Below are 20147 nucleotides of genomic sequence, written 5' to 3'. Positions count from 1 at the left end.
ACATGGACAGACATAAATATTCACACCCTGTAATTTTCTGCCTATGGGGCACCCACAACCATTCGAGAGATTATCATTGAATAGCCGAAGGTGGATAAGAGTGTGTATATCAAAACCCTGTTTTAAGTTACCTTTTTTTAATAAAGTTAATTGTTTCCGTGTTACAATGGGTGCATGGAAATGTTGGGAGAGTCGACGGAGAGAGCAAATTTTTTCATTTTTTTGCCACTAAAACGTAAATTCTCAGATGCAAATAGCGTAGTGTAATGGTCTTCTTGTCCAGTGAGGTCAATATTGGAAAGTGGCGGAAAAAAATCGAAAATTGCCTTGTCAGCGCTATATCGCTTTGATAGGCGTGCGTCAAGAGAGTGCTATAAATTCAATGTAATTTAATACTGCAGAAAAGCAGGGAATGTAATTGCGGGTTTTCCATAGAGCAATGAATCAACTTTCTCGTTATTTACGTTAAAACCGACAGAATTAAACGGTGCGGCTTAATTAATAGCTTTTAATTATTAGAATTACCGGGCTCTTTACGACGCCATTTTTAGTTGACACGTGAATTCCTGTTTCTAGAGACTTGAAACAGCATAACGAATGAGGCGTAATTTACGACAAATAATTATTACTCCACTGGTTCCAGGTTACCCATAATTTTTTCACGCTTCCCACAAATTCCTCTAGAGATTTAGGTTGCATAGAAAGTCTGAAAACGCCTTTCAGATCCTTCCTGGAATCTAAGGGGTCTCTTCAGTTTACTTAAAAATCAGAAGTTCCAAAAATTTGGTTCACTTCGTGGCACCAATTTATTACTTAGTGCAGTTTTTTTTCTTAGCACTTCAGGTGACCCCGCAGTTTCTTAGAATTACTACGATACTCCCCGGAACCCAGTGATACCCCTTAATTAACTCCGGCATTCGAAATTAGCAATAATCACTTTTGTCGCCCATAAGTGCCAAAAATCTTCTTTCAGGGTGCGCCCAGTTGCTCATATGGTAACAACCAGGGAAATGATTTTTTTTCTCTAAAAGCGGAAAAAACTGTGCAGGCACTCGTATAGGAGGAATTTCTTATTCACAGAAATATCAGAATACCCCGAAACATATGTTGGTGTTCTCTTTAAAAAATTTGACAACCTCATATCTATAGTTTTAAATCACCTGGTAAGAAGGATCTCTAAAGCGAAAACGAATAGGTACATGCACACCAATCAGAGAAATTCTTGTGCTCTACATATAACAGAATCAGAATATTTCAATATACAGGGCGTCGTATTTGAAAAATTCGCCCTCAGTGTCAAAGAATACCAAATTTATCAAGACCTTTAAATCACCTGATCTCAAATATCTCGAAAACTGAAAAACGCTGTTACACACACATCAATAAGAGAAATATTTCCTACCACCAGTGCAATCAAAATATGCAGCAATATACAGCATGTTTTATTTGAAAAATTGGATTGGAGTGTTTGGGAACGCCCAATTTATAATTTTAGATATCTCAAATCACTTGACACCAAATATCTCGAAATCCACGATAAAGTGCTGTATTGACCTATTCACAATACATCCAAATATACAGGGTGCTCTAGTTGGCAAATTCGACTTCAGAGCGTGAGAACACCAAATTGATGGTTTTAAGTACATTAAATTATTTCATCCAATTAGTGCATTTCAAAATCTCGAAGACGGAGAGAAATTTTCGTTATTGATTTGGTGTGGACTTGAGGCTAAAAAAATCGAATAATTTTGCGCATCCTATATACGAATCTTTATTATTCTCACACAATTTTTGGCACCTGGGAATAAATCATGGACATCACCAGCCCGAGTGTGGGTTTTTGTCAGCAGAACATGCGAAAAGCAAGCCCGCCGTGTGGGGCCCCCCAACAGACGTTTATCAATAGAGTCGCCCAAGCGAGACCGATCTCTTGTTCATTGATGGCGAGGCCTATAATTTGTCTGGTCGGTCTTATGTTGATGTGAATCACTACATATTTCTACATGCGAAAAGAACTACTTAAACGACATTGACAGTCTTCACTGACCCCCTGAGGCGTCTAGTACGCACGATGTAGGCGGTGCATATACAGTGCGGCCAATTTAAACGGAATTTGCACATACTTTTTTTTAAGTCTCTGGACGAACAAAACCAAGGTTGATGTGTTTGGGGATTTTCACGGAGATGGACATGGGCTATTTTTTTGTTTTCTTACCTATTTCCCTGAAACTGGCCAACTGCTGCCAACACGTAATGAGAGAGCAGGATCCGGACACCCCATGGCATTTGCAGGTGACTTTAGACTTCTTGATCACCGCCTGTATAGAAATCAAGACTGAATTACTGCTAATAAAGTGTGCATTTAATACGTCTGCATTATAAATAATGACTCTATTCTTCTCACAAACAAGGAGAGATCAAATCAAAACCAGAAGCCGACGTCTTCAAGAAAACCACCAAGGAGAATCAAACAATGGCAATTTCCTATTAAACCTCACGATAATAGACGTTTGAACTATTTCAGAGATTGTAGGAGATGAGGATGTTCGTGCTTGGCATAAGAATTATCAGCTCTCTTACCACATACATACTGATCTTTGGCTTTATTTATGGGATAATAAAACACGTGGTTAAAGGTCATTTGGACGCCTCCGAGAACATCGCTCTTTATGGTAGAGTGTAAATTTCCAAAGGAAAATTAGCAATGGTGGATTAGAGCTTGTGTTTTTATTCGCAGTGGTACTGTTATTATAGCTGGTTTTATTGGGCCATAAAACTCTTCATATCAGTATCAATTTCTGCAATATGAGGTCGTAAATCAATAAATCAATCAATTTATGGTTAGAAGGCTTCTTTCGATTATTACTAATAGAACAACAGGGGATTGCAAAGGTTAAGGAAAAGTGAAACAGTAATGCACATCCTGCTGGTGGGTGATGGATAATGTTTGTGCAATTTTGAGCAATTTGACTGGTCCACATTTCCTTCATGGTTGTTTGAATTATTTCCTGAAGAGCTTGGTTACTGGTTGGGCTGTTTTCAGGTTGATTAACATTGGTGCCATCCAAGCCACCCACTCTGGTTTTTCCTCCATGAACCTGGATAGGCGAAACGAAAATGCCAATAAACATGAGAAACAAAAAAGTGTCCAAATCGATTCAGGATTTCATATCAGCAAACATAAATACTTAGTGGAGTACCACAAGGCAAATTTAATCTGGAGAGGGAGACATATTTACTAGAACTGCACATATTTATTTGACATATTTCAGGAGATTTCATAAAGATACGAAAATATGTACTCGAACCCTCGGCTGGAACCCCCAGACATTTCTTAAGAGTGGTGCTGTCCAGATTACTAGCGCTCCAAAGCTACTCATTCTACAGTATCTACATCCCCGACGGGGTTGTCAAGAAGGAAAAGTTCTTATTTTTGATTTTACCAGAAAAATGTATTATTTATGAAAGTTTTTGCTTGTTCCAAAATGATTGAATCGTTACAACCGTTTTTTTTTCAATCATTTCGACCGTTTCGATTTCCCTATTGGCTATAGAGAAATCTCGAAAAAGAGGCCCATTTAATTGAAAATTTTTCTAAGTCCCAAAAATTAATTCTCATTTTCATGGCAACCGTAAACAATACTTAAATCAAATGATAATATTATCGAAGGAACATAGAATTTACCTGATACATTGCTATGGCAAAGGTGATTTAGTAGTAAATTTCCGTATATTTAAATATCAAGAGATATGATATTTTTGTGTGTGTGAAATTTTCGTTTATAGCTTCCTCTTTTTTTGTTAAATTGTTGTAATAAAGACTTAATTAATAAAAGTCTTGACTACGAGTGCCACGAGAACGAGAATTAATTTTTGGACCTATTTTTCGATATTTCTCTGCAACGAAAAGGAAATTTGATACAGCGAGAACCGATTTAACCATTTTAGAACGAGCAAAGACTTTCATGAAGAATACATTTTTCTCTTAAAATGAAAAATAAGAAACTTTATTTTTTTGGCCACTCCATCCAGGGACATACCGTACACATTCCAGAAAATTGATGAAAATCTTAAATTAGGTTCACATAAACTGAATTCAGACGGTAGTCTGAACGAAAACTACATCGAATATCCTTAAAAATCTATTATATTATGAAACTCGCGGCCGCATCAGATTTGAGAAATCAATGAAACTGAAGCAGTCAATGAAGCTCAATATTTCCCTCCCATGTAGAAACCTCCTGCAGCTTTCTTTGTGGTTTTTCCTGCACCTGAGTGACAGCCGGATTACATTTCAATTTTTTTCAACAGATTTATTATGCATTTGTTCACTGAAGTGTGATCATTTCAATCACTCAGCGTCGACAATACACGGAACGAAGCGAAATCGATTAGTTTGATTGATTAGCTGCGAGAAGAAAATGCATAAAATAATCGAGTATCTTTGTTAAGTACCTCTTGCGCAAGCATGGTCATACCTCTCTGGCTGCTAATTCTAATTTCCATACAGAAACGATTAAATAAGGGCGGACCGATAGTTTCGTGCTTTTCACGGAAATTATCTCATGGCTAAATTTGCCAGTGCGTGGATCTTTCCGCCCTTAAAGGTAAAATACTTACCCTTCGTCCTGCTTCGTTGTTATGCAAGTTCATGAGGACTCGCCCTTGTTCTCTGGACCCCCTCTTGAATTTCCTCTCCTTCTCTCGCACATCAATGAAATTCTGGGTGAATCTGAAACAAATTTATCTCTCACATGCAAGTTAAAGCTCAGCAATTAGTCTCGCTGACAAAGTGACAGATAGGCGGGGGTTAGTTTAACTTTATTACCAGGGGAGTCTCTTCCGAAGCGAATTGTCAAATCAATTCGTTTGAGTGAGACGAATGGGGATAAATTGAAGTCGTATAATGTGCTACTGGAGGTAGTCAGATATAGGGGTGTGTTATGTAAAAAAACACGCTGTATGTAGCTACTTCCTGTGGAGCTTTGGGAAAGGTAAAGAAAAGGGAAGAGCCACATTGTTCCATGTTTGTTTCTTGTTTCAGGTATGTCAATAAACCAATATAATTTAAACATTGTTAAGGTACAATTTCAAATATAATTTCCAAATAATATGTAAATGGCGTGTTTCCTCTACACACAATGGGCAATAAATAAGTTTGACGCAACTGAGGCAATGATGTTTGGTTATTCCATCGAGGTATTCCAACAATTTAAAGTGGAACTTTAAGATTTATAAGCGCATTGTATTAGATTAATACATTTTTCGGAATTCGTAACTGTAAATGCGCGCTTTGGGGTCTAGGAGAGCCATTTTATGTAAATCGTATGTATGAGCTTGGTGCGGTTGTAAGTTTTGGATTTCATGCGTCTTGTAAAACGAATGTACTTGTATTCCAACTTTATTGCCATTGAAATACGATAACCACTGAAATGTGAATTGGGTGCCGGTTGGTAAAAGAGACATTTTTCCAATATTCTTTTATTGTTAGCTATAATCGTTCTCTTCCTAAGTTTAATTTTTATCGGCCTGATACACCCTTCTTACTTTCAAATGTAAAGGATAAGTAGTCTTCAGTATTTACATAGGAAAGGCATAAAAATGAAAGCGTCTCTGATCGCAGAAAATCACTCTACTTTAAACCGTCACGTTTTATAATTTTACATCAATTTTTCAGTAAATGGCAACATGGCGTTTGTCATTTGATAAATTTCTATGACTGCTATTAATCGGGGTAATATGGGTGCGACAGAGACAGAGCGCCATGAACACTGACAAGTATATCAATGCGGGGTTATCAAATTGTACTATTTTTACGCATTTTTTTAAAATTTCACTAATTATTTCGCATATCACATTTTCATTAGGAATTCCTATTTTTTAACCTAAAAACATGCAATTTTTCTTTGTTCTTGGGTTTTTAGAGGAATTTTTGGAAACAGTTTGTGAGCCTAAACATCGCTAATTCGATTAGGAAAATTGAGTTTCCGTGTTGAGCACGTTTCGTCAAACATTTCGGTAAATTTTCCTTTCATAAAGAGATTCATTTAATCGTATTCGCATAAGCCTAGAGCTAAGACACCAACTCTCCCTACGGTTTATAAACTATCTCTGTGGGATTTGCCTCGTTTGGTAAACTATTACCTCATACACAGAAAATGCCATTTTCGTTACCCGTCGAACTTTACTCTATTTCAGCGGATTGACATTGTTGGGTGTATTTTCAAATTCACCACTTATCTCACAGAAATTAAAGTTCACGGACGTTCTTGAATTGAATTTCCCCGATTAACCTGCTTCTCGCTATATTTTTCAACGATATTAATGTTCTTTAAGACGGCTGATAAAAATCTGTTTTCACGCGTGCATTATTAAATTGATGCCGACATATTGCTTATTACGAAAAGCGCATTTAATGTACCGGCAGTACCTGCTTGCCCAGACCACCGATAAAATCCTGTGCAATAAACCGTATTAATTGAAATTTCACTTGAAGTTTTACTGGCACTCCCTATGCCACACTCATATGTAAAATGTCAGCACTCATAATGGCGCTTTCAATCAGCAAAGCCACATAAAATCCACAGCAAGATGTTAAAAGACTTCTTGTGTTGCAGGCAATGCAATTCAAATTTTGGGTATACAGGGTATGTCAAATAAGCTTTATATCGCAAACGTGACATACGTTTTATTCGCTTAATTTTTTCTGCACTCCACTGAAGGCGTTGCAGTTAATCCAATTAAGATAATTGCAGCAATTACCTTAATTACCAATTACTTATAGAGAACAAGATGAAAAAACACGTGCATTTTTCATCACCCAGAGGCTCTGGCCACGTAGGTAATAAAAAACTGGTTCAAAAGGAAAGCAAATAAAAGGATTGAAGGCTTATGCGAGGACGTAAATCTCAAAAGAGAACCTTTTGGCTGACCTTTGCGGCATGGTATGGGCATTATGGCTTGCAAAATTGTTGGTAAAGAGGTCGGAATTGGCACGAAATTTGTTTTCGGTGATTTCGAGATTATGGTAAATCGATGGAATAAGCTGGTTTTCTCTCATAAAAGTATTTCACCGTCAATTTAAACCTTCCCTTCCCATGCTGTCAAAAAAGAAGAATCTACCTGGAAGATTAATATTTCCAGTATTCCTGGGACATGAGAGTAACAATTTATTTGCGGTTCTAATCGGAAAAAAATAAAAAGGAAACGCAACACGTTGTGGAAGAATGTGGGCAATCATTGAGAAGAAAGTAAAAATTCTACACCTTTGGTGATTGATCAAAAGTAGTTAGGAGAAATACCTTAATAGATTCTTCTCGTTCTGGGCGCTGAAGAGTTCTGGATAACTACAAGACGGATGACTGCAAGATTAATTCTGTCATAGAGCTCCAAATGTACGACGAATTTTTTTCTTTCTGTTACATGCGCGTTCGTCAATAAAATGGCAACATGGCGTTTGTCGTTTGTCAAAGCAATATGGGCGACATTACTGGAATGCACATGAGTGCGACAGAGAGGATGATGCACGATCGACGTCAAATGGATCGTCGCGAGGTTGCCAAGGTATATTAGGTTTCCTAATATTTACATTAAAATTTGTTTTATTAGACTAGAAATACGGTGATTATGTACAAATGTCAAAAAAATTTTATAGTAATATTTTCGTTAAATTTCATATTTTAAAACATAGACCTATTTCTCGAACGTTTGAGCTGAAAAACTACACCGATTATAGCTCTGCAAAATTTAAATGGCGTATTATATCAAAATTAACGACATTCTTCAGTTCGCATTTTGCCCATAAGGCGTCACATATATTTTTGAAGTTCTCAATGTATGTTTAACGGTATTAGAATTTCTATTTGCGAGCGACTGACGATTTCAGATTTCACGATACGAGTGGGTTTCTCGGTGTGAGTGTGTTTCAAGATATATATTTCCAAGGTTTCACTGCGAAATTGCGTTAAAGATACCAAATCAGCATTAGTTTCAACATGAAACCACACCCAAAATATGAAAAAGTTATCTCGTAAGGCAACTCGAAACATGAAAAGTTATTTTTTCTATCATAATTTGGAATTGCCACCACTGTGCCGCAGTGCTGTCATCTACAGCGGTAGGCAACGTCATCAGCTCATTTCAGATGGTATCTGTGTTTAACACATGGGGTTAGATAAAGACAAAAAATGAAATATTACACCTGTCACTCAGGGTGAGTAATTCCCAGTTTATTTGCACAGTCACCCAGTACTATTATTCTCGTAGAAAGTACTGAACAAAAGAGTGTTATTTTAGTTGAGCGATTATGGTTTGAAACGAGAGAGTCTTCGCATATATATTTTCACATTCGGCTTCCAAATAGGCATTGAATTAAATTGACGAAAAAACATTGGTTCTTACGGTCTTTATCTCTATTCGCATGTTTCAGTCCTCGTTCAAATCCTCATTTTTTTCTCTTCTGTCGCATAATATTCCACCATCAACCTGTAGAATGGCTGAGAAATTGAATCGAGCTGTAAAGGGACTATAAGGCCTCTGATTCACCTTTCGACTCATTTACAACTCTTTCTACTCACACATTATCATTTATCTAACCATCCGTAACTTTCGGTTCACAAAAGCCTGATTGCAGTAGTTTAAAGGCAGGTGTAAATGCACCGTCACAGACATACCCATGTCTTATCAATGCACAATCTAGACCCGATTATTTCGATTGTAAACCCCTTATTTATAACGGCAATTAAAACCTAGTGGTGGCTATTAATTCCGGCCTTAATTGAATACGTCACCGTGGGTAGCAGTAAAGATCAACGGGAATTCACGCGGGCTATAAAGTACTACCAGTGTAAACGGCTTGTCAGCGTGTTCGGAGCAACTCGGACATAAGTACCCCGCAATCGTATAATAACCCAACAAACCAGTCTTCGGGTCTTATAGATCGCACTTAGATTAAACAATGACCAGATGACAAAATAAAAATTTCCTCTTGCTGTTCCGGAGATAATGCTGTCGGTAGTTGAATTGCTTAAAGTGAAAAACGTAACGCAACCGGCAAATTTCTGGAGGTTCGCAAAAGGGTTTAAAGCGGAACAAGTTGGTTTAATTTTTATTTTTGAAGATTTTGAGAAAATGTTTATTTTTTTAGTACACCTCTGAAAGATGCAATTTCCACGTCAAGAACTGTTGCTAAACTCTATAAAATATAAGAAAAATTGCTTTTTTTAATTTTCAAAATTCAGAAATGTTCTTAATGGGGATGTAACAGTGGGTTAATTTACTTTTAGTCGCGTTTCAAAACTTTCAATTTAAGAACATTTTTCACTACTTGATACGTCATTTGGAAATACCAATTTAAGCTAAAATATTCCTAAACTTTTCGAAGCATTGGAAAGTACGTTTCAGTTGGTTAGCCAAATCCAGTTGTGCCCTTAAAAAGGGCTGTTGATGTGGCACGTCACGCGTAAATCACGGCTCAGAATGTGTTAAAAATTGTTCATTTAATGACTAAAAACTGAGACTCCGAGCTCTAAAGTTCTAAGCATGATATCAAAAAATGATTTAGATTTCAAAATTTAAAATTAATTCGTTAAAAAAATGTACTCCAGCTACTTTAACAGTTCATTTCCCCACGAGTGCGAACATTGCAAAACTCAAAATAATTTAAAAAAATATTCATGTTGAAAATGATCGTTTATCGAGGTTGTTGAATGTCAAACTTAGGAACGGGAATAGAGCTGTGGTAAATTTACCTACTTGTATCCATACTCCAAGTTATCCCCACACCCTCCCCAGACCCATTCCTTCTTCAGATCTTTGGGCCGATCCATTCTAGAGCATCCACAAGAGGTCAGCTGTCCATCCCTGCAGCCTCTGGCTATGGAATGGGCGACCCCAGCTGAAGCCAAAGCATGGGCGAATGCGGTTTCCCTGCTAGCTGGAACAAATAAGAAGTTTCAAAGGCCTCAATTTAAAAGTCATGCCTCTTAAGGCAAATTTCTTCGCAGCAAATGATGATTGATTACAGTAATGCGTCCTCCTGCGAGCCCAAATTGAATCGTAAAGCTTTCCGTCCACGCACGATTAAAACGAACCGTGAAATCGCTCATGATATGGAAGTTAGAATGGAAAACGGTAAATGATCGATGCAATCCTGGGAAGAATAATATAAACACTCGCAGCGATAATCCAACAATAACCTGCCTACCAATCTGAAGGAACGTATAATAACATTGGCTTTTCCGCGTTTTTTGCCCGAGGGGATTATATCAACTTGTATGTCTTGGTAATTGTTCTACGAACATCTAGGACCGAAAGGTGCAATAAAGCTTTCAGATAAATGGACCGAGATGGGCACTGTATTTTGTGACTTGTTTTCTTTATTTTGTCCCCGTTTCTTCTTGTCATTGTTCCTCCAATCGCATATTAATCGACCTTTTCGGTCAAATTTTTTAATCTCTTTCCGAGAAATCTGTGTGGACGATCTTCTGCCCTTCATTCATTATGTATTGTTTTAAGTCCATTTAGTCTTGTTGCGCCTCATTATTTTTGCCCTCTTCGAGATGGGCGGTTATTATTCACGATTCTTCTTCAACACCTTTCATTTTGACCCTGAATCTCCACCACCAACCTTGACTAATCCAACTTTCCACGTAAAGGGGTAGTCTGGCCTGCAAAAGAGAGGGATGCAGCCTAATCCAATTAAAAGCTCCAAATAGAATGCAAGTCGCAAAAAAGGTGAACATCAAAGGATGGAACAAAAGCTTCGTAATCGGATCATCCGCGAAGAGTACTGGTGCTCGAAATCTGGTTATTATGCAAATCGTTCGAAAGTGAACGTGTAGAAGGGGCTTTAGAGCTTAATTTTATTATGATAAACGACGATTTTGTGCCAAATAACAAGGCGTGATTTGTATATTAATGTTCCGGGGTGTAAGTGTTGGGAATTAGAGGTTTTGTATGCATATATTGAAGGCTTAACGTGTCCGAAACAAACAGCCATATTTCATTCTCGCTTGCAGAGGAGATAAGCTTTTGGGTGTAGGGATTTGCAGGGCAATATTTCATCTTTAGGCAGGGATGAATGGCTAATCTAGGGCACATTTGGCCGATGAGGCAGCTAATCCTCGACTAATAACAACAATGTTGCAGGATATTAAATGAGTATCAGACTCTGAAGGATTATGCGGCAAAAAATTGAGAGTGGAAAAAACACGAAGATGTGCGGGCTAAAATCGTGTATATTTGAAAATAATCTGAGAAAAGACACCAGAAAACGATCTGAGGGTACATCACTGAGAATTTCGCTCAACACGTGCACGAAGAAGGCATGAATACGTAGATTTAGTTCATGAAACTCTCCTCCGTATACAACTCGTGCATCGAAAATTCTAGGTAATTTTAAATCAATGTGCATTCGTGCAATATGGACCAGAAAAAAGCGCTCGTGGCCTACGTCCGCTCCGAGACTACGTGCGCTCATGCACTACGTGCGCGCAGGCACTACGTCCGCTCATGCTCTACGTGCGCTCGTGGTTTTTTACCGCACTAAAATTCACGCACATTTCATGCATACTGCTCTAAAATTTGTCGATGATTTTCAATGCACTTGATATATTACAACTAAATATTAACGAACTCCAACATCGGTCTGATAACTTCTAAGAAAATAAGCCTAATTGATTCCCCAAGCAATACGAACGAGCTTTGAAAGGGCACACAAAAGAAATAATATGAAAGTATTCTAATGGGATTTGCAGAAAACGCGAAGTCATCTTAATTAGTAGTCAGCAAATCTTCAAAAGAATATTGAGAACAACGATCAACCCATGAGTTGAATTCTCAGTGAGAAACCAGGAACATCCACCCACACGGTACGATCTAAACCTTGCAATCAAACCGTGGTACCGAACGTTCAGAAGGTTAAATTGGGCCTAACGGTTCTCTAGACCGTCTAGCACCGGCAGTACCAGCTATGGGAAAAATTATGGTTCCGACATTAAAAGCCGTGATTACAGGGAACCTTCGGCCTGATAGATATAGATATTCCTTTCCGACGGTAATTTAAGAATTATATCTGCATGATTGCTGCAGGTAGTACCACGACGGCTAATTATCGCGAACCGTGTTGTTCCCCAGCTAAAATGGAACCATTCATGTGAATTATGAGAGTGTTAAATTTTTGCCTGGAGAAGGAAATGTTGCTACGCCTCTGGGGATGCGAAGACAATATAGAAAGCTGCTTTTAAATTTGGTTATTGATAAGCAAATAGTACGTACAGTTTGATTGATTATTTCCAATTTTCCATTAAGCTTCGGCTCCAATTTCCACATAACTTACCAATTGTAATCATGGGTCCAAAGACATTGATATTATCCAAAATTGAACAATTCCACCTGCGATTTTGAAACTGGTGCTTGCACTCATTTAAAGATTGCTTTGCACCCATTGCCACAGGATTCATATGGTCAAGATAGAGCTGGCAAAATCTAGTCTGACCAGGGCTCAAACCTGGCAAAGCCTTGCACGAAGGAGGTCCTTGGTCGTTTTGCATCATTTCGTCTATTACCATGCCCATTCGCCTGAAACAACGCATAAGCAATTACTGGAAATCAAAATTTATGATAAGCATTTGCATGGTTCGTGTCAATGACTGGAAATATACACACTTGTTCTTCAATTAAAGGCGGAATTTATGTTTTTCCTTGTTATCTGTAAGTTTAGTGTCCGTCTTATTGCCGAGGCTGCAGCTATGCAGATGCAGTCCGCGATATGAGCAGAAATATGTCGGTACCACCCAGTGGTGCACCTAAACGCGCAAAGGTTCATACAAATAGCATATAATAAAAATATAGTTAAATTCATTCACAAATTAAGCTAAAACCTTTAGAATCTGAATGTTTTTAGGAACTAGGAAAATAAATCGCCAACATTTCCGACATCCTCAAAAAACGTAACGAACTTTCAGAAAATTTGAAAAATTCAGGAAAAATTTTCAAATAATCCATAGATAAAGAATCGTAATCAGTTTCAAACTTCCGAAAGAAACGTAGTCATTTAGCTGGATGATTTGGTGGCGCTGATCCACCATTGGTGGAACAGGCGCGTGCATGGTTGGTTGCCTAATGTGCTACTGAGAATTGACCCTGATTTTGAAAGTTTATTCCACAGAAAAATGTAAAAATCACAGAATCGCAGAATTTTTGAAAATTGTTACTCTCTCTGCCACGTTTGTATGTTTTAACTCACCAGTGTACACCAAGCCGCCACATGATTCATACTCACTTGAATAGCTTAATATTTTTTTCAGAAAGAGGGCACGAGGCTATCATTCAATGCGGTAAGGTAGTCCAAACTGTATTTACTAAACACATACAAATAGAGTGGGCCAAATTCTCAAGAAATATGGGAAAAAATAGTTTTATCGCAGTTGAACAATGATAGAAATTTCTTGCTTTATAAGAGCTCCAGCAACATTTTTCTACAAAACAAGTTAAGCGAAATTTCTCCTATGGATATTGGTCCATGTGGTTATATCCACATCTGTGTAAATTTTCTAGATTACTTCTGCGATCTCTTTCCACTTTGTGCCGCTTCTTTTTCAATGCTTTCCTTTCTGTTTTCTAAATATGTATGTGTCGCCTTTTGGAATCTTCCCATTTTCACTTTGATCGCCCTGAAAAATCTATTTCCGATCTGCTTCATTAAATTTAAAACATGGTTCCATTTGTGCGATTTTCCCATACCGCAAAAGAAATACTCATTATGTCTCTTTACACGCATTTTATCAGCTCTGTATTATTCCCATTTCCTGATATCGATGACCAATATATTTCTCGAGACCTTTACAAACTTATCAGATATCCCCGTTAAAGCAATTCCTTTTTCGTTTCCAGTTCCATTGTCAGATCACTTTAAAGGATTAAATATTAACTTTCTATAAGGCGTCGTATATCTTTCAGATAGATCTTATTCGAGCCGCGTCTAAATCCGATTTTAGATTATTGGTTTAATGAATGGTTTTTTAAAAAGACATTTTCTCCTCTTTGAATGTCTACAAGCCCCAGTATCGTAATCGGACGTTCCCTGTAAAAGGAGATTATCGCCTCGCAGGAATTCCAAAAAAGGCGTATGTAGGAATATGTAACACTTTTTGTAGGTGAAGACGTATAGTGCCTGTTCGTTCTCAGCAAAATGAATTTCTCTAAGGCAACAAAGTGATTAATTCGAAATTGTTTTACAGCGGTACAAATAGTGCAGAAATTCTTTAAAAAGTGACGGTTGCAGCAAAAAGCCAAGAACAGTTGGATTTCTGTGAAACGCGTTTTTCTTTTAGATTAAAATACAGTCGATAAATTTCCTTAGCTAATTTAAATGTAGCAATATATCTTAGCAATTGGGATAAGATATCTTGGAATTAGACAAAGATTTATGGGTGCTCTTCTTAGCCGGATTCGGCCCTTGGTCACTACGCATTTCGATGGGATTTTGATGGGAATTCCGCATGCCTTGGCAATTCCGCTTTAAGCTCAAATCATGCACTTAAGACACAAATATAATAAACTTCACTAAAGGCATTTTTAATAGCCCTTTATCGCGGCTCGAACAGAGAGAATGCGAGAGCGGCTCCTTTCAAGTCTTTAATAATGTTTGGCTTTGAAATCTGCTACGTCTTAAAACAAAGATTGAATTTTATGAGATGCCTTCTGCTTCCGGTGGATCATGATAGTCAAAAACGATATATAATTTATGTATTGGGTTGTCCACAAAGTGCGTATTTTGCAACGTAAATTAAAGACAATTTTTGTTCGCTAAAAATTATAGCTTTATTAAATTATGTATTGCTCATATTATTCAGTAACATTCCTCCACCTGTAGGGCAATTTCATAACGCTCATAAAAATGATGTTATTTTTCGGTAAAAACTGACCCAGGTACGTTTTTACATCTTCATCAGTCTCATAGGTTTTTCCATTAATGGCGTTTTGCTGCGATCTAAAGAGATGATAAACCGATGGTACTAGATCTGGGGAATAGGATGGACGTAGCAAAACATCCCATCCAAGTTTTGGTAATTTTTGGCGGGAGATCAAACTAGTAAGTGGTTTTTTAAAGTTCAAAATACACCACACCTCTGTAATCCCACCAGAGGAAAACTTCTCTTTTGTAAATATTCGCTTTTAAAGTATTGTCGGCTGGCTCATTACGATTGGTCCAAGATTTTTTGCGTAAGACATTGTTGTAAATCATCCGTTTTTCGTCATCTAGTATACGTTTCAAAAACGGATTATTTTCTTCTCGTTAAGAGAGTACCTGGAGTTCATGTGGTACCCATACATCGGTTATACTAACGTAACAAATTTATTTCAAATCGTTTCCAACGCTCGATTTCGATACCTGTGGATTGTCAGCAATCTCCCATATGGTTAATCGACGAAGCGATTCTATCAAAACCTTTATTTTGCCTTCATCAGCTTCACCATCGATTAACTTTTCATACCTCTGTATCGCGTTGTTTCTTTGCGGAAGTAGTATAACAAAGTATGTCAAAAGTGTTCACTATTGCTTTCCATTTTTGAATCGATAGCAAGTAAACAATTTTAGCAATCTGAGGAAAAATCGTTTCAAACTTTTTTAAAATCCCTATTGTTGTTTTCCGCAAATAGCTTTTTGACCCCTTTTCAAAGAACATTCAGGAGGATCCTGATGCCTGCATTCTCGCTCGTTAGGGTTGATGCGATTAATCTTCAATACCGGATTTTGTACGTAGCTCACCGAAACGTTCTTCGATAACGGCAATGTTGGAAGTCGGCTCAGCGGGGCTACAGCCCTTTTTTTCTTTTGTAGCTAATGTGGTGCGGCCCAAATTTAAGTCTACGCGACCAATAATTTGTTCCAAGGCGGGGTTGATTTGAGGGATGTTTTTTCTGTTTTTAGAATTAATTTTTCTTATTCTCCGTCGCGTTACCATTCGTCCATCCCTTCTCTCTTTTTGGTCCTGTTTCCACGCTCCCCCACCCCCTCCCTCCCGCCACTACTTCCCCATGAGCATCACCTCGTTTCGATACCGTTCAGTCCGATTTTGTCCTCTTTTTCTCGCAGTTTGGCTTCAGCTGTGCCTTCACACGACTTCTTTTACGGACATTGTATACAAGCCTAGCTGTTTTCCTTTATTACTTACCTACAGCAAGGCACATACACATGTAAACGATTAAAAAATTAACTCAGTACTGATTGCTTCGTGCTACTTCGCTGATGGCTCTTAAGCAGGCCACCTGCAGATTAATACAGCAGCAAAATAATAAAATAAGTCTCTTTATTGGCGATCCCAGCCAATTAAGTTACGGCCAACTCTTATTGGCTTCTGGAAAAATTCTTTTGCAACATTCACGTCATAAAACAGTATTACAAAGGAATCCGAGCTGACATCGTAAAGCGCTTTAATTGTTGGGTAATAACCGCACTTGCGGGGCTATAAGGAAAAGGTTTTTGCGTAATAACGAAACGTTGCTATCTAGTGATGCGTGAGTACAAGAAAAGTGATTTAATTTTTTTTTATGATATAGAGGCGTAGCTAACTCGACCCGCCCGGTTGTAGTGACGCAACTAGGCCAGCCAGCATATAGCCTTTTAGCTTCAATAATACACATGTTACATGGTAATTAAAATATATGCACTATAAATTATTAATATGGGACCAAAGGTAGAGGTAATTGGCATCGAGCGTAAATTACAAACAGCCATTTTTGTCGTGTCTTAACATTTATAAATGTCGTTATACCAAATTACTCCCGGGTGTTTAAAATATCTAGATGGATGGAAAGTCGTTGTGGGATAAATCTAATTGGGAACAACATTAATAGCCACTCTCTTTATCGATCAAAAGCATCTTTGAGATATAAATCACTTGGAATTTTAAGCAACTTAATGTTATTACAAGTATTTGAGTTCAGTGGGAAGCGGAGTGTGCACTGCAATATATCATTTGGAGATAATTAGCTGATTAGGATTGAAATAATGATGATTAACAAGTACAAGGAGGACTGACAAAACGAAATCTCGTCTCTCTTAATCATTCCTGGATTATCTTATGCGATAATGCTTCCTGCCTAGGCCACATCAGTGTATCTCGAATTTTGGGACCTGCGAAAGTTGCGGTCGTTCCACTTACTTTTTTTGTTCCTTTTCAATTGAAATTCCTCGCTTGCTTCCTCTACGATAATGTTATCACTTTTAATGTCTCCTCGTAAATCTAATCTGTCTTTTGTTTTCTTCCTTCGCTTATGAAGGTATTCCGACCCCTTCCTCTGGGTTTTCCTTTGTGGAGATATTTAAGATGCCTTGGAAAACTTGGAGCAGCCCCTGATGGTCAGGTTAACAACGAAAATACCAATTTTGCCTGGTAGAAGTGACAAATTAAATTACAATCTTCTACAAAAGGCAGTGGCGTGACTCATCTGTCTACGTCCAGAAATCGATCTAAAATATTTGTCTACAAAAACTTTAGGAAAGTTTCCCTCGGAATAACGTGAAAACTTCTCTTGTGGTTTCTAAGCAGTCAAAACGCTAGTTTTCCTTGATAGAACTGATGCCTAAAAAGCAGTAAGGCCGCAAACCTATAGATTTTTAATCCGCATAGATTTTACATCCGTAGTCGATCAAAAATCTTTGCTTAAAACAGAAAAACATTCTAAATATCGCGAAACACTTGGCTCATACGCCTCTGTGTATCTCTGCAAACCACGAGGAAAAAAAGACATTGGCGTAACTAATTTTTTTAAACGGAAATAAAATCCTTTCTTTAATTATTTTTTTTTTAGTGAGTATTTTTTTGCTATCCTGGACCAAGCTGTACCTACTCAATTTTGATCTAACTATACAAGGCGTAACATGTCATCATGGATATATTTCAGGAAGCGATAGTACGCTGCAAACTCGTAAAAAAAATACCAATAGACCCATGGTCAAAAACGTACCATTTTCGATGTATGGGGTGACAAAGTCTCACATTTTCTCTCATATTTTGCGAAGACATTCGCAACAATTTTTATAATTTTGTTTTCGTTCAGATCTATTTTCCATCTATTAGCATTTTTTAATTATTTTGTAGAGTACTATTGCCCTTCTGAAATATCTCCATAATTATATGTTACACCCTGCATATTTTAGGTGAATTCAAGACCAAAAAATCGATTCGACCAGAAGGAAAGCATGAGAAAGTAACTCCGACTTTCTTGTCCCTTGCCATTCTTCTGAATCATTTTTTCTAGAGAAATGAAGAAAGGTACATTTTTCCTATCCGCAAAACATGAATTAAGCAATATTTCCCTTTGGTACCGAAAGTAGAACCGCTAATCCTCAATTAGTCGGCCAAAAGGCAGAAAACGGTTTTTAAACGATAACCAGATTACTGAAACTAATACCAGTTCTCGAGATACACAAAACCCATTCATGGGCCGACATATCAGCGAACACAATCGTGTTTTAGGTAACTTAGAAGAACACGCACTGTAGAGGATTTAGGATGTGTAAAATAATACTAAGATGTATTTTGATGGACAGATAAGCCTTGTTAGGCCTGGCTCAGTTTCTTCCTTCTTCAAGGCTTACAATCAACTAAAAGGATTTCAAGTTATGGGCCAATAAAGCCGCATAGTTAAATAGCAGTATTGAATAAAGCCTGCGAGGGGTCCTTTCACCTACGAGAAATTTAGAGGTGGATAAATTCGAAATTATTGTCTCAGAAATGGGTATTCCATCCAGATGGTAATTCGTAGCCGTCAGCTAACCGATTAGTTAAAGACGCCATCGTATTATCAGCGTTAAATTAGAAATTTTGAAAGGGTTTTCAAGTTTCAAGGCGAACCATCAAACGCTACCAGTCGTAAACCCGAACCGAGAAATAAATCCTGGTGGAAAAATATTTCTCGAGGAGGTATAAATAGATACAGGGAAACCATTAACTTAATAACCAGCCTATAACATGCACACGAAGACACAAGTATCGTCTAAAATTAAGTTCTGCATGCACGCACTAAAGGCGACTTTTGATGGTACTAATGATTGAGTACCAGGAACGTCTTAATAAATATTGGCCAATCCCAGTACGGTAATAGTTATTTACGTGTAGAGGGCTGAAAGGAGAAGATTACGAACGTGGCCGAAGGCTGACTTTGATTTTATTCAGTCAAGGGAGTAATCCTCCTTTCGCCCCGGGGCGCATACAAACTAGAACAATATTATACCCAGTTATTTGATTATAGGCGGTTAAAAAAATTAACGGGCGTGATTTTTTACTTTACGGCCCGTTGCCAAGGGCGACGGGCCGTAAAAATACAAGAGCGCCCGCCGATCGTAAACTCATTGTTTTCGCCATGGAAACTGAGATGTAAACAAGCAGTTTCGATCCATTTGTGCGTAAAATGAGTATGTGCCGGTGTTTGTGCGTGTTTATGATTATCTGAAGGTACGGATTGCTTTTGCAACATCTTTATCATCCTATTCCTTTATTACATACATCAACGTTGTAATGGAATTTTAGATCTTCGTGATTAGACTCTCTTCTGCCTACTTGGCCAGTGAGCACAAAGTCGTTGTGACAACGTAATTTAATACCATTTCTTCTGTGGTACCTCGATGATTAATTTCCTTCAGACTTTTTTCTCTGGGATCCGAAACGAATTCAAACAGCTTTGTGACACACATTTCTTCAAACATTTTTAAAAAACCAAATATTTGTTTTCGATGATGTTACGAGGAACACTAACTGAACAATTAGGGAATTGCTGAAGTAACTAATGACACAGTTAATAATGCGCCCATGCACTCATTTGCATTCGAAAAGAGAAACCTAAACACACTTGAATGGGTTTTCGATGGTTTAAGTCAATATTTTTGGAAGGACTTTTACATGCGTCTAATTATTTTTTTGGGTTTCGAATGTAGACAATTTGTCGTATATTAGCAGTGAATGTCTTGGAAGAACCAAATAAAAATATGCATTCATTTTTTAATTGCAAAACAAGCTCAACATATTCCTCAAGAGGGAAAAATAGGTTTTACATCGATTTAAAATAACGAGCATGCCACTGCCTTTTGAGTAGGCCAAAAAATGTGTCAGGTTCTATTAACGGTGATTTAGATGCTTGGA

At 37.7% G+C, this 20147-nt stretch overlaps 2 protein-coding genes across 2 annotated transcripts in view; both read right to left on the bottom strand.

The window, feature by feature from the left end:
• Positions 1-20147, bottom strand: part of Nup44A (nuclear pore complex protein Nup44A) — a 240627-nt gene that overhangs the window by 25815 nt on the left and 194665 nt on the right. The window lies entirely within an intron of this gene.
• The window catches only part of LOC136419700 (protein Wnt-5b-like), a 41424-nt gene that overhangs the window by 5145 nt on the left and 16132 nt on the right, over positions 1-20147 (bottom strand). Inside the window, exons 3-6 of the mRNA XM_066406229.1 lie at positions 12338-12579; positions 9754-9934; positions 4621-4732; positions 2216-2318 (exon numbers count right to left, since the gene is read on the bottom strand). Coding sequence (XP_066262326.1) covers positions 2216-2318; positions 4621-4732; positions 9754-9934; positions 12338-12579 — 638 coding nt within the window. The remainder of the gene's footprint in view (positions 1-2215; positions 2319-4620; positions 4733-9753; positions 9935-12337; positions 12580-20147) is intronic.

Source organism: Euwallacea similis, chromosome 3 (genome assembly GCF_039881205.1).
Source record: "Euwallacea similis isolate ESF13 chromosome 3, ESF131.1, whole genome shotgun sequence".
Taxonomy (NCBI): domain Eukaryota; kingdom Metazoa; phylum Arthropoda; class Insecta; order Coleoptera; family Curculionidae; genus Euwallacea; species Euwallacea similis.
This window is presented reverse-complemented; position numbering and strand designations above follow the sequence as displayed.